This window comes from Brassica rapa, chromosome A01, assembly GCF_000309985.2.
Source record: "Brassica rapa cultivar Chiifu-401-42 chromosome A01, CAAS_Brap_v3.01, whole genome shotgun sequence".
Classification (NCBI taxonomy): domain Eukaryota; kingdom Viridiplantae; phylum Streptophyta; class Magnoliopsida; order Brassicales; family Brassicaceae; genus Brassica; species Brassica rapa.
Window position 1 is genome coordinate 16,515,395 of NC_024795.2, and position 14,430 is coordinate 16,529,824.

At 35.3% G+C, this 14,430-nt stretch overlaps 3 protein-coding genes and 1 long non-coding RNA gene across 6 annotated transcripts; 1 reads left to right on the forward strand and 3 right to left on the reverse strand.

Annotated features, from left to right (window-relative positions):
* Nucleotides 1-832: 832 nt before the first annotated feature.
* Nucleotides 833-2,889, reverse strand: LOC103844531 (protein AUXIN RESPONSE 4). The gene is made up of 2 exons (XM_009121328.3): nucleotides 1,601-2,889; nucleotides 833-1,202 (listed from the first exon to the last, which is right to left on the reverse strand). The coding sequence occupies exons 1-2, from the start codon at nucleotides 2,768-2,770 to the stop codon at nucleotides 1,002-1,004; spliced, it is 1,371 nt and encodes a 456-aa protein (XP_009119576.1). The 5' UTR covers nucleotides 2,771-2,889; the 3' UTR covers nucleotides 833-1,001.
* A 2,635-nt stretch (nucleotides 2,890-5,524) lies between these two features.
* On the reverse strand, nucleotides 5,525-7,085 carry LOC103844522 (NADPH-dependent aldehyde reductase 1, chloroplastic). Its single transcript, XM_009121317.2, has 4 exons — nucleotides 6,906-7,085; nucleotides 6,280-6,656; nucleotides 5,829-6,187; nucleotides 5,525-5,741 (listed from the first exon to the last, which is right to left on the reverse strand). The coding sequence occupies exons 1-4, from the start codon at nucleotides 7,014-7,016 to the stop codon at nucleotides 5,719-5,721; spliced, it is 870 nt and encodes a 289-aa protein (XP_009119565.1). The 5' UTR covers nucleotides 7,017-7,085; the 3' UTR covers nucleotides 5,525-5,718.
* Nucleotides 7,086-7,136: 51 nt separating this feature from the next.
* Nucleotides 7,137-11,085, forward strand: LOC117133400. Of its 2 annotated transcripts, XR_004457185.1 has the most exons (3): nucleotides 7,137-8,904; nucleotides 9,116-10,314; nucleotides 10,555-11,085. It is a non-coding gene; the product is annotated as an uncharacterized LOC117133400 (long non-coding RNA). The 2 variants fall into 2 exon arrangements; XR_004457179.1 differs by having other exon boundaries at nucleotides 7,137-10,314.
* Nucleotides 11,086-12,915: 1,830 nt separating this feature from the next.
* Nucleotides 12,916-14,397, reverse strand: LOC103844508 (alpha-crystallin domain-containing protein 22.3). 2 transcript variants are annotated; one of them, XM_033289462.1, is made up of 4 exons: nucleotides 14,217-14,397; nucleotides 13,473-13,828; nucleotides 13,078-13,393; nucleotides 12,916-13,028 (listed from the first exon to the last, which is right to left on the reverse strand). In XM_033289462.1, exons 2-3 carry the CDS (start codon nucleotides 13,801-13,803, stop codon nucleotides 13,146-13,148), a joined length of 579 nt encoding a protein of 192 aa, XP_033145353.1. In that variant the 5' UTR covers nucleotides 13,804-13,828; nucleotides 14,217-14,397; the 3' UTR covers nucleotides 12,916-13,028; nucleotides 13,078-13,145. The 2 variants fall into 2 exon arrangements, with proteins under 2 accessions (XP_033145353.1, XP_018513646.2); XM_018658130.2 differs by having other exon boundaries at nucleotides 12,916-13,025; nucleotides 13,075-13,393.
* Between the last annotated feature and the right edge of the window lie 33 nt (nucleotides 14,398-14,430).

Consider the following 14,430-nt stretch of genomic DNA (forward strand, 5'->3'; position numbering starts at 1 on the left):
AATATTTTTGGTTCAGATTGGGTTCAGTTTCGATTCTTTAAATACTAAAATTTTAGACCCTTTCGGATATTTAGTCAATATCGGTTTGGATTCGATACTACTTTTCTGAATCAGGTTCGGTTTGGTTTTTCGGATCCAGACTTTTTACCCAGCCCTATATTTTTTTATCAAAATCACACTACTTTTAATCAGAATCATACTTATCCTGCGTAACGAATTAAACGTACTAAAATTAGATTTCCGCACCACTTATGTTACAGCTGTTGTTGGGGATGGATTTAACCCATCCACAAAGCCCATCGAACAAAAGGCCCAATCCAGTAAGCCGGATTGTCGTCGGCTCGGAAGCCGATGCTCGAGGCTTCGACTTAACCAAGGAATGCTTTTAGTCGAAGCGGAGAGCAAACAGAGCGCAATCGATCGACTAAGCAGCTCAGGGCGAGCATTCCACTAATCAGGCCCGAAGGGCCGACAAGGTCCAATCAATTAAAAGGAGATTAGGTTAAGACAATCGAACAGACTATAAAAAGAGAAGAAAACAAATGAGAAAGGTATCGACACTTAGCTACACAAACTTAGCGGCGAGATTAGGGTTTATCATCCGTACAATCATCTCTCTGCTATTTGTACTTTTCCGGTTTAAGCTCTTACGAGCTCCGGCTTTCCATTACTTTCTCCACCTTTGTAACCTCATCTCGAAATCTAATAAACGCTTATGTTCGACCCATTTTTAGTATTGTTTACTTTTTCCGAGACAAAACTCACCTTAAACAGCTGTCATCAATCACACTCTAATAAAGTTAAAAGGAAAACATTGTTTTTGCCTAAATCATGACACTCGAATGACTGTTTATGACCAATTTTTAGAATTGTAGATTTTTCCAATTGAAAATTTGCTGAGAAACACACGGGTTTATATAACAATATCTAAAAATTAAAACGAAGGTAAAAAACTTCCGAGTAGTCATAAACTTAAACAAGCATCAAGAACTCCAACCATATCAAGTAGTCCATCCCTCACCAAGACCGTAAGCATCTGTGTAACCAGCATGGGCGTGGTCATGGTCCCCACCAGCCTTTGCTTCATCCAATATTTTCTGCACTTTCTCTGGTATAGGTTCTTCAGGGACCCGTTTGATGGATATCGGGAACGCAGAAACGAAATCAGCAATGTAACCTGTAAGCTCGCTCGATTTGCTTTCCTGAATCAGCAACAGTGAATATTGAATTTGTGTAATTATTCTAAGATACATATACCTTTTTATGATCCAAATGCTAGTAAGAAATCTATAAAAATGTAAAACTTCAGATTAATTTCATCAATCAAAACCATGCAAATTTGTATTCCACAAATGAATCAACTCAAGTAACACAAACATAGAGTCTATATATATAGAGAGAGCATGATGATTAAAAAAAAACTAAACTATGCAAAAAGAAAAAAATAAATGTACAGGAGAACAACCAGATGTTATTAATGTCAAAGCTGGATGACAAATGATTATGACGATCCGTATTTTGAAATTGGGTGTGGTTATTATAGTACCTTTAGTAATAATTATTTAGAAATTGACTATACAGTCCAAAATGAATCACTAACCTGAGGCCAACGGCTGCCTGAATGAGTGACAAACTTTGCCTTTCGAAGAGCCTTAGATACACGTTCGCCTTCCTCGCTCCAAACATCAGAAACTTGTTTAGACCAAATAACTTGCATCGGGATACCATTGACCGCATCTGAGTTACCCCACTGTGCAATGTCAAAGCTATGGTTAAGCTTCTTAAGCGAACCGAGAACAGCTTCCCTCCCGTTGCTTCCTTTCAAAAGTATCCTATGAGCTTCGATTTGCGATAAAGTCATGTCCTTTGAGCAACGTAAGCTCACTAGCATCTTGAAAGCAAACGAAAACCCTAACAAGACCTCTCTTATTCCAGGTATGTGCAAAACCCACAAGGGCAATGCCGGGTTGATACTGGAGTCAAGAAGCGTTATACTTCGAACACTTTGGGGATTCTCGGAAACCCAGTTTGAAGCTAACCCAAGTGCTGAATCATGAAGAACCAAATGCACAGGAGATAAACCCAAAGTATCAATCACTTGACTTAAAACCTTAGCTGTTTCTTCACTCCCTAGTTCAATAGCTTTCAAGCTTCTCCGTTTCGAATTTTGAAGCTTAATGATTTCTTCGTAAGGCAAATCTCCAGTCTCAACCATATGATCAAACGCCCAGAAGACGCCTTTCTCTTGAATCAAACCATAAACTTCCTTAACTCTACCCACAAACCCTATCTCCCTGTCTCCACCTACCACTACCATCGACTTGTCAGAGAATCCATTCCCGGGCAAATCAACAGCTACACCATGAATCCCTTTAGATCCAAGAGATTGGATCATCTCTCGAAACGCGTACGAGCTAAGCCCTAACCCGTGAACGATTATCACATTCTCCGATTGAGCCGGGCCAGATTCAGCCACAAATACTTGGATTGGTAGTTCGTCTGGGTTTACCTGGACTTTGAGTGTTCTTCCATCTGAGTAATGTTGACGGAGAGATGGTGGGAGCGAGAGGAACCAGGATCTGGGATCGGTCTGAGAAGAGTAGAGAGAGAGAGAGACGAAGAGGAGAGTGGCGAGAGAGAAGATGATTGTAAAGTAGAACCAAAAAGGAAAAGGGTTTTGAGATTGAGGGTTCTTCATAGTCGATTCTTTACTCCCAGGAGGAACTAGGGGTTTCGTTTCCTCTTCTTCTTCTTCTGTGATGATAGCCATTAGAGAGAGCTTTGGAAGATACGAGAGTGAGGGAGAAAGTGAGAAGTGGAGCTGTCTTTCAGACGACTTTTCTCAGTAAACGTGAAAAGAGGAAAGTGTGCTTTGAAAAACATCATTCTAGCGTGTCATTATTATTGTGTTTCAAAAAAAAAAGTGTTTCAATAAAAAAGGACAATTTTCTTGAGTTCACTTTAAAATTTTTAGAATTTTTTATTTTCTAGAACACTGCGATTATACATTAAGACACTTCTTGCTGGAAGCACATATTTTTTATGTGCAATGTTCTAGATACTCTCAACCTTATGAAACCTTATCTACCATTAATTAGATGAACTAACTGGACATCCTAACTAAGGTTAAAAGTATTTTGATTTATTTATTGAATATTCTTTGGTGGTTTGAATTTCGAATTTCAAAAATATATGTTCAATTAAAACATTATCCTATATGCTTTTACGATTCCTCCAATTGACAAATCTTAGATTTGACAATTCACTCTCCCTCGATTGTCTCCTTCATCTTCACTTTCTTCACCAAATCAAACCCAAAAATCAATTATCCTCGCTTGTCTCTTTCATCTCCATTTTTTCTTCAGTCTCCTCCCGCGAATCATGACGTAACCGCAGGGTAAGAAGAAGAAAGGAAAGACGATGCAGCAAACGCCGCCAACACAAATCGAAGGTTAGTCTTTCAAAGATTACGTTTTTCGAAGTTTTTATTGAAATTAGGGTTTTTATTAGAAATTAGGGTTTTTATAGTTATTGATTTCACATTTCATCACTATCATCAATGCTAAATTAGGAACAGTTGGAGAAGACCTCTGTCTCCCATCCAGATTATTCGCAACTGATAGGTTCCCCGTCAGGCGACTCAATATCTACTCCTCGCCGGATTATTTGCCGTTCATTCGCCATGTTCTCAGAGGTACTCTGTAGTTCGATACTATTCGCCAGTCACCTTTTGGAAAGCTTTTCGACATCCCTGCCCGCCAAGCTCCAGTTTCTTGTAAGATGATTCATTCCTTCCTCTCACGTCAATTTCTATGTTTTCCAGAACACACACTCTGGACGGCTTTTGGTGGGAAGCCTCTTCGTTACGGTTTCCAAGAGTTTGGTACCGTCACGGGCTTAGACTGTCAGCCCTTCCCGGAAGGATATCACCCAGACACTGCTAAAACTGTTGTTCTTGGCAAAATCAACGTATGGAAAAGAATTATTTGTAAGAAGAAAACCATAATGAGTAAAATAAATTTTAGCAAAGAGACAAAAAAAAAATTATATCCTAGATATATAAATATAAGAACAGTTCTTTCAAATTAAGCTATTTTTAAAATTTGTCACAAAAAACATTTAATGAAAAAATCACCAAAATAGATTTTAGTAAAAAGACTAAAGACTCTTATACCTTATATATATATAAGAAAATTAATATTTTTATAGTTTTGAATTATATTTTTTTAATTTGAATTTTTTTTATAATCTTTTACGTTTCAAAACTTTTTAAAAAATTTTTTTATGTGATATGGATAAATAAGAAACTATTAATTTAAAACAATTCATTTTTCAGATTTAAGAAGAATAGAAATTTTGAACTAAGAAGAACAGGTTATTATTTTCTTATATTTGTTGAATATATATATACAAGTGTTTAGAATTTAAAACATTAAAGCAATATTACAATAGTATATTTTCCATATATTAAAATAGTATACACATTAAAAATTAATACCAGGTGTGAAAATGAATTACGGAAAAAATACATAAAGGTAATATAAGACACAATAACTAAGAAAAAGTAAAGTTCATTTACTGAAAAAATTTAGAACGGAAAATCTCAAACTATCATCATAAATTTATTGTTTTAAACAACGATTTTTGGTCTCGACATGAGAGATGAGCAATAGTTTTTCTAAATCTTACTCAAAACTGAATTGGATGGAATAGGCCCATAATATTTTTTCGACATAGATAAGGTCAAAGATTAGTTCTTCAGTTCACCAGCTCATCATTTCTTCTGAACCGGTTTAGTTTTCAACCAATCCTGGTCTATATCAATAATACTGTCCAACCGTGTGCTACGAAAATATATATCACAATCCAAATGATCAAACATTGCAAATTGTACATTTTTTGTTATAATGTCTAATGGAAATTATAAACAAAAATGTAAATAAATTTGATTATTTTTCCGACATTCTCATCCTATTCTCATCCTGCAGCACAAGTTTCTTACTCTATTTTTTTTTTCTACTTTCACTCGAATCCATTAGAGCATTAATATCCCTGCCTCTTAAGGCTGACTCTTCAAAAAAAAAATAGTTTAAAATCATGTGGGCCCCACTATAAATTAAAACCTGCCTCTTCTACCTCTTCCGTAAGAGGTGAGTTTGTAAGGTTCTATCACTTTTCGCGGGCCCCACTGATACGTGGCGGCCCGCGATTGGTCAATTTTTAATTTTTTTTTTTTTTTTTTTAAAATCTGACAAAACATAAAAATAATAATAAAAAAAAAATTAAAACCCACTCTCCCTCTCCCTTGCGTTAATGCTGCTCTTATACTCTCTCTCTTATTTGTTCTTGAGTGCTCATTATTTGTTTATTGTTCTATTCTACTGTTTCTTACATTTTAGAGTCGGTCCCTACACACTTCTCACACAAATTAGTTTTTTCACTAATAAGAACTGGATTGAATGATTTGGTTGATGTGCGTCGTAATAGGTCTTTTATGTTTTTAGTGTTAAAGACTTCAAAGGCAAAAAAATTTAATATCATCTTTATTTCAACACTTTTTGCTACTACTTCCAGCAGACTACAAAACGTACCAACTTCAAACATAACAAACACACAACTAACAAAAGGCCAGTAGACCCACAACAACGCCACAGCTTCTATCAACTTTTATCAGCATAATAAGACCATTGTCGTTTTAAGACGGTCGAACCATATGCCTTAGGCATTCACAACAGCACCTCCTTCACAAATTAAACAATTAAAACAAAAAGAGTTAAAACATAATTCCCACAATTGTATGGAAACAAATGATCAATGAATTGAATTACCGTTAGGGTGAAGAACTTGGCCTGTGAAGTAAGATGAGCAGTGGTTACAAGCCAGGAAAACATAGGAGGGTGCCACCTCAATGGGCTGGCCGGCTCGTTTCATCGGGACTTCAGTCCCGAAATTCTTAATCTTCTCCTCATTAAACGAAGCTGGGATAAGGGGGGTCCATATAGGACCAGGTGCTACACCATTAACACGGATCCCTTTCTCAGCAAGCTGAAGTGCAAGACCTCGAGTAAACGCCACAATCGCTCCTTTTGTAGCCGTGTAGTCGAGAAGCGATGCGTGTCCCTTGTAGGCGTTCACGGATGTTGTGTTTATTATGCTGCTTCCTTCCTTCATATGCTTCAACGCATGCCTATTGACCAATAAAAAAAATAAACAATTTATTACCATCACACGTGTGACTTTATATTAACAAAAGGTAGACATCTCAATGATTCGATTCACCTTGTGAGAAAGAAATAAGAAAAGATGTTTGTACGGAAGACACGTTCCAGCCTAGGCTCATCGATCTCTTCGATGGAATTGCTTTCGTACTGCTCCGCTGCGTTATTGATCAAGACATCGATTCGTCCAAACGCATTAACAACCTCGTCTACAACCCTCTTGCAGTTCTCATCGAATCCTAAATCCGTTGGAATTGCAATCGGGTCCTTCGCCTCCGAAGTTTTTGCTTCCTTCAACATTTGTAGAGTCTCTTGTGCGTCCTTTTCCTCTTGGCCCTTGACGTACGTGAAGGCAACTGTGGCACCTTCAACTGCAAAACAGTAACTCACGGCTCTACCAATCCCCGAGTCTCCGCCCGTTATCAGGGCCACCTTTCCCTGTATGTACATTTATTATAGAACTTACAAATTAGATTAATAAAGTCATTACAAAATTACTAAGTAGGACGTCAAGTTATTCAAATTTATGTAGCTGAAGGACTAAATACGAACCAAGATCAAATTTGTATATAATGCATATATGAACTCAGAAAACGAATATCACACGTAAAAGAATTTACTGATTTATTCATGACTGCAACACGGATTTTTCTCAATCATTGGTATAAAAATTGAGAGAATAATTACACGAAGCTTGTTGGAGGGTTGGTAGTCTGAACTAGAGAATTGTGGAGTTGGGTCCATGACGTGTTCTTTGCCAGGTTGTACTCCTCCTTGTTTTTGTCTTTCAGAAGCCATCGCTCTTACGTACACAAGTTGAGATAATATTCGAGTTCTTTTTCTTTTCAGGTAGAAGTGACCAGTCGACACAACCCGTTCATGGCTATATATACGTGCGCACAAATCTACACGATACATTGAATCAGCATGTTATTGTACATGATCCGCCACGTCACCGAGTGAGGTGCCTGACGTGGGTAGACGAGGATACACGTGTTGTTAAACAGAGTTGGATTTGTGGTAAACGGTGATCCGTATGACATGGACAAAAACAGTTTCCCCTTATTCTTCGAAGAGATTCCTTTGACCGGACAGAGATAAGAGTAGGATCAATATTGTATTCAGTTAATTCTAATTTGTTTTATAGTAACTATTAATCTACCCTTTTCATTATATATATCAGAAATTGACATCTTTTGAACTTGCAATCAAAATTTGTCTGTATTTGGGTCAGAATCTAACAACTTAAGTTAGTGAATAATGTTGGTCTGTTTTAAGATACAAACTTAGTTTAATACACATTATCTATAACCAAGTTTTTGATGTTATAGATGGACAAATTTAGGTTACCTAAAACATATTGTGACTACTTAAGTTTGACAATATAGATCTTGTACTACTTTATTATAATGGTAAATTCACATTTTATCTCCTAATATTATTTTTAATATATTTTTTGAAAAGAACAACTATTTTAATATATTTACTATTTTGATTTAAAATAAAGAACCTGCATAATAGATATTGATTTTGTTTCAATGTATTCTTGTATGATAGATAACATACAATGAAAAATAGAAATGACTGTTTTTTCTTATATAAAAAACAGTAGTTTATATATAAAAAGAAATAGCAATATGTTAAAATATAATTATTTCTAAGTGTTATTATAGATGTAAAATATAATTATTCGGTTCAACTCCAATATATATTTTTCTTTTTTCTAATTGTATTTTACTATGCATGCCTTACACGTAAGGAGGATACGCTTGAAAGCACGTTCTCTTGCGGCAAAACGAACCTTGTGTGCCAAGTGTTTACACGTCGAGATGTAATAAACAAAAAGGGTAGAGTCCCAGCATAATTTACTCTCTCTGTCTATCATATAGTCATTCTAATCTCTTACAAATATTTAAGCTTGAACATTTCGGATGTTACTTCAGTTCAGTTTAAGTATTAATTTACGTACTGCATAACTTATTTTCAGTTCGTGTTCAGTTGGATACTAAAACTAAGAACCTGAAAACACTCCAAAATTTGGTTCATATTGGATTCTGATCGTGGTTCGGTTTTTTTAGATAATTTGGATTATATATTATGTATTTTAGAGAAAATATTGAATAACTAAGATAATTCGGATAAAAAAACTTTGGATAATTTATTTTAGATATTTCAAACAAAACTATTTGAATGCTTTCGAATAGTTTGGATATTTTATAATAATTTAATTTTAAAAATATTTTTTAAAAATTGATAAATAGATTTTTATTATAAATATATATATTTGGGTATCCAATTTTTAGTTTCGTTTGGTTTTTTCGAGCATAAAAATGTAAAAACAATTAGGATATTTGAAAGTTCGGTCCGATTTTAATTTTAGATATTTCAGTTTGGTCTGGTTTGGATTTTCGGTTATGAATCTTTGCTCAGACCTAGATATTTATGCTTTTATTACCCAGATATTTTAAGAATAAGAATTATATATTCTGTTATTGATAAAAAAGAATATATATTCTGTGAATTATATATTCTGTTATTGATAAAAAATTATATATATATATATATATTCTGTGAAGCAGAATGGTCCTAATCACTACCAAGTACCAAGATGTCCGTCTCTTACAAGTTTCAACATCATTCGTTTTCTCAGACTCTCCTTGAGGTTCTACTAATGTTATCTGCAACCGTACGCTCTCTACTTCTCTCATATAGTCTATTTGTACTGTGTATTTGTAAAAGTCGTACATGAAAATGAAATATTCACGTGCGTAATACCACCTCGTATTTTTCATATTATAAAAAAATAACATTGGTTGACAAAAAAAAAACATTATTTTCTTTTTAAAGTTCTTAATAGATGTAATCTTTCTAATAGTAGATCGTCTGTAATGTTGTAGAGGAGGAGGATAATCTTCTTCAAGGCTGATTTTGTGGCGATGAGATAGCGGACAAGCTCGAAGATGAGCCATGTACAAACAACACCACAGCTGGAATGGTTACTCCAGCTGGTTTGTATCCCTAACAGGGTCCCTATTCTAGCTTTAACTACAGTATATGAATGATTCGAGGTATATGTTCGGAGAAAAAGTAGATGGTTGTGTTAACAAGTGGACATGCAAAGTCCGTAAGATTTATGGTTGGGTTAGGGGTTGGGGGTTATTGTTAAGTTGTCTTCAATACGTACAAGTCTTCACATCTTTGTGTTGACATGTGAATCGAAGAATGTTCAAGTTGTGTTTCTTTAAGGGTTTTCCCCTCAACTAAAGATTAATCATAAAAAAACATTTAACTAAAAATTCTGTGAAATAAACCATCAACTTTAATTTCATTAACATATGTTACCCTCCGTTTAAAAAATCATGACGGAAGGTGACATACATTAACGGTTTATAAGTTGAAGGTTTATAATGTTGAAAACTTAGTTGAGGTTTTTTTTTATAATTTAAAAATAGTTGAAGAATTTTATCACTAAAAGTCATTAAATGGTTTAAAAACTTTATTATCATTTATATATTGTTTTATATTGATATAAGCCTTTAAAACTAATTTATAAATTTTAATACATTACTTTATAACTGATTTATAAAGCTTCATAAATATTTTAATACTTTTACGTATGATTTATACGGTTTCACAATGATTTTATAAGTTTTTAGAATTTCTGCTACTTGTTAGGATAAAATAATGAGTTATTAACATAAATAGACACATTGTGTCTTTTTATTACACTTTAGAACACATTATGCTACTGAGGTACTTCTCAGTGGTTGAAGACTTGTTTACCCTCCAAAAAGCAAAACCAAGAGGGATACTGAGGTAATTGGACGATTCTTTTTAGTTGGGCTGGTTAGGTATTTGAATTTAAAAAAAAAATAGGGTTTAGACTGGTGGACGTGAAACCTAGGTGAAATTGAATTTTGTTTTTCACACGGGCCCGGGGAAACTCTCGTCGAATTAATTTTCTTTCTTCAATAATAGTAAAACCCAGAAAAAAGTGACGAACGAGATTTCCAACGGAGGACGTTTTAACGGCGGAGACTGATGGAGAAGAAGATGTCGTCGCAAAAGAGGAGAGATTTCAAGGGCAAAGCAAAAGGTTAGATCCATTTATTTTTTACATCTCGATTGGTTTCGGTATTTACGGTTGCTTCCATCTCAATCCTCATGTGAGGTTAGAGATTCCCAAGTTTTTGGGTTAGTGTTTCAATTTTGGGATTTCGTATTTGGGATTAGGGTTTGGGATTTCGATTTTGGGATTTGGGATTCAGGATTTCAATTTTGGGATTAGGGTTTCGATTTCAGAGTTTTCTAAGTTTCATTTTTTTGGTGGTATCAGTTTTTACAGAGGTGGCATAGGCAGAGGAGTAAGGGGTGAATGAAGGAAGTTTTCATAATTTTGGGATTAGGATTCTGATTTAAGAGTTTTCTAATGATGAGGTTTTCTATGTACGTGTGTACATTGTTATGTGTGTGTACATGTGTACACTATTTTACAGAGGTGGCGTAGGCAGAGGAGGAAGGGGTGGATGAAGGAAGCTTTCTTAATTTTGGGATTAGGGTTCTGATTTCAGAGTTTTCTAATGATGATGTTTTCTATGTACGTGTGTACATTGTTATGTGTGTACATGTGTACACTATTTTAGACTAATGTATGCATGTTAGGTGTTGTGTTTGCATTCTGTAGACTTATTATATTATGCTAATCAGATGGTGTAAGATTATATTTTGCGGTTTGATTGTATGATATGGACGTATCATGTCTGTAAGAATGATGGTTTTATTCGGCTAAAATATCACGGTAGTTTGTGTTGTATGTGTAATCCTAATGTAAGCATGTTTGGTGTTGCTGCTAAAACATGTTTGGTGTTTTACTAAACTTGTTGCAAAATGATAATCGAATTGTGTAAAGATGATGTTTATTTGGCTAAAACATGTGTACATTGTTGTTTTGTGTACATGCGTACAATAGCGCATAGTTGTCTCCATGGACAGCGAGAAGCATTCGAGTAAAATGTACTGGCTACTGATTTTGGGAATTCAAATCTGTGGCAGTGTACAGTGGATTAAAATTCGTGTGCTATGCTTGACTTGTATGGGTTCTTAAATTTATACGATTTGTCAGGTGGATTCAAATCCGTGTGTGCTACGTTTGACACGCTAACTTGTACACACGTACAAAGAATCGAGGTTTTACACATGGACAACTCGGCAACAAAAATGTACATGCTACTCCTTTGGAAAATTCAAATGGCAAAGTGTAAATCCGTGGCTACTGATTTTGATTCTTGAATGTCTACAAATTATCAGGTGAAACATGATTCAACTGTGGTTGTGTGTGCTATGTATGTCACGGTAATGTGTACATGCGTACAAAGAAGTATGATTGTACACATGGACAGTCCGAGATTCGTTTACAAAGTGTACACGATCGGAGTATGAAGATAGTAGTAAGGTGAGAGGTTGAAAAAAATCATGTGGTGTTCGGCCAAATTTAGGAATAAAAAAAGTACGGTGAAGATTCTTGTAAGTTCCTTGGTGTTATGCGGTCAAAAGCTCAGTGAGGCGGAAGGGGGGGGGGAGGAGCTTCGGTGTTGACAAAGAACTCTTGCAACACATTCCCGCTGCCGTCGTCGAACGTCTTTTATTTGCCGGCGATAATTATACAATGCTCTGTTATTCAACCAAAATTAAGATGTTGGAATTACAGTAAAACAAATTGTTAAACAAAGTTATCTCATAAACCACCACTTAGAATCCAATAATTAGGATTGAAAATCTTGGATTAGTTAGCAAAGTTTAGATTTTTTTTTCCTTGATGAACACAGAGAAAATCGACGTCGTTGGGGAAGAGATGAAAGAGAATACTGTTATAGGTAGAACTAAATCTGGACCGTTGAAAATAAGAAAGAGGGATATTGATCGAATGGTTGTTATTAAATAGCAGATATATGTCTTTTCTAGATCTGCCAAATAAAATCTCAGCCGTTGGAGCTTTAAGAAGATCAATGGTTGTAGGCTAATCCCGCCAAAGGAAAATCTAGTTAGTTTCCTTAAGATTAAGTTCTAACGAAAAAGGAAGAGAATTAGTTGAAGAAAGTGTGTCAGTATAACAATGTGTCTTAGAGTGTAAATAAAGATGATGAATGTGTCCTAGAGTGAAAATATTTCTAAAATAATCTAACATTCTAATTGTATCATTTTTTATTTTCTAATTTTTATTCCATGTGACAAAAATAAATTATTTTATTTTAAATATAATACACATAAAACTATATAAACAAAAAAATATATAATTTCACCTCAGGCGCCCTATATTTCTTCGGCTGGTTTGTATCCTAACATGGTCCCTATTCTAGCTTTAACTACAGTATATGAATGATTCGAGGTATATGTTCGCAGAAAAAGTAGATGGTTGTGTTAACAAGTGGACATGCAAAGTCCGTAAGATTTATGGTTGGGTTAGGGGTAATGGGGGTTATTGTTAAGTTGTCTTGAAGGCGTACAAGTCTTTACATCTTTGTGTTAACATGTGAATCGAAGAATGTTCAAATTGTGTTCCTTTCATTAACAACAAGTCTTTTATTTACACAATCCTAAAGAGGCTAATAAGTTCATATTCTTTCCTTGCAAGAGATTTTGTTAGAATTTTGGCCGATTGGTGGTCTCTTGTGGAGACATGAATTGCTTTGGTAACATATTTAACCAACCACTTGAATGAAAATACTTGAACACCGAAAAGTCATCAAAGTTATTTTCAAGTTCAAACACAAAGGATACCTAAAAAGTTGTTTGTAGAGAAATATTTGTCTCTAAACATATTCGAAGAGTCGAATGACCTTTTAGGCACAAATTCTATGACCAGCGGTGCAGAATCGGTCAGGCATACACTAATCAACCATCTTCCTAATAGCAATACATGGATGTTGTTCAGTCTTCGTAGTAGAGCTTCTTCACTACTCCCTCAAGAACACCATCTGCACCAAAATTACCGCTGAAATCTTCGTTGCTCACAGGACCCGGAAGCTGGAAAGAGATGGTGAAGTGGCCTGGAGGGCATAAGTTTTGTGATAGCATCTTGAACACCTGATTGTGTCTGCACACTGTCTTCTCTCCCGTCGTTGTTGCTCCTTTGATCAGAATCTTACCGTCTGGTTCTATTTCGCAGCTGAACTCCTCTGTACGTTTCAGACAAAGCACCTCATGAACAAAAGTATATATCAGATGTATTCTTCTGCAAAAGGTTTTGAGACTTACTTTCATCTCTTGAAACACCAGGGAGGGAAACACGGAAATAGTAAGAGTCATCGGATTCAGCAATATCCACCAAACCAATAGTTGGTCCGATCTTCCCCATGGCTGCACTTCCCGTGAGGGCAACTCCGGTTTTTGACTGAGAGATAAGGCTATAAAACTCTGGAGCTGATTCAGAAGGTAGAAATATCATTGCTGGAGGTCCTGTTTTCTCTGCAGTCTCGTTGGCCTTGTTACCAGACATGGATGAATTGCCATTTAATGGACCGACGTAAGGCAGACTGTTCAACGGAGCAACCTCAATAACTTGTGGAAAACCGGTGCTCTCTCTCATCCCGTTTTGACCACTTGAAGAAGACCTGAAGTAGAACAATTCCTTTAATAAACCCATACACACTCTATAACTGAATCTTGAAACATTGAAAAAAATTCTACTTGAACTGAGAGTTTTCAAGATGACTATGACCTAAATACTTCGATTAGACCTTCCCGAAGTTTATCAACAACAACTTTTAAAGTTCTTTAATCCAATTTTTAGGGTTTTGGGCAAACAAGTATTTCATCAAAGCTCGAAGCTTTTTGGCCAATCAACTCGATATTTTTCAATTAATGATGAGACCTACCATGGAAGTGGCAAACAAACTTATTTTGTAATTGTACAGACACAAAAGGATACACAAAAGAATATACAGACACATGGGCAGAAACAAAATTGAGGCTTTTATCAAAGGATATCACTCAGTTTACCTCAATCGGAGACGTTTTTTCTTCAGAAGTCGCCGGAGAATTCTTCGAGGAGCTTCTTGCGTTTTGTTTTCCTTTTTTTTTTTCTTTCAACTGCTTCTGTGCTAATTAACTGTAATCTTTATCAATTGGGCCGTAAATTTGTTTTGGATAAATTTTAATGTAATAGCCCACTTGTATATCAAAGTTATCTAATATTATGTAGCCAAAAGTGTAT

Excerpts from the sequence above, each read along its gene's own strand:
- LOC103844531 (XM_009121328.3), bottom strand. The coding sequence starts at position 2,770 with ATGGCTATCATCACAGAAGAAGAAGAAGAGGAAACGAAACCCCTAGTT. Across the intron at positions 1,203-1,600 it reads CAGGCAGCCGTTGGCCTCAG|GAAAGCAAATCGAGCGAGCT; the intron begins GTTAGTGATTCA and ends TTGCTGATTCAG.
- LOC103844522 (XM_009121317.2), bottom strand. The coding sequence starts at position 7,016 with ATGGCTTCTGAAAGACAAAAACAAGGAGGAGTACAACCTGGCAAAGAA. Across the intron at positions 6,657-6,905 it reads AACCCTCCAACAAGCTTCGT|GGAAAGGTGGCCCTGATAAC; the intron begins GTAATTATTCTC and ends ATGTACATACAG. Across the intron at positions 6,188-6,279 it reads TCTTATTTCTTTCTCACAAG|GCATGCGTTGAAGCATATGA; the intron begins GTGAATCGAATC and ends ATTGGTCAATAG.
- LOC103844508 (XM_033289462.1), bottom strand. The coding sequence starts at position 13,803 with ATGAGAGAGAGCACCGGTTTTCCACAAGTTATTGAGGTTGCTCCGTTG. Across the intron at positions 13,394-13,472 it reads TGGTGTTTCAAGAGATGAAA|AGGAGTTCAGCTGCGAAATA; the intron begins GTAAGTCTCAAA and ends TGAAACGTACAG.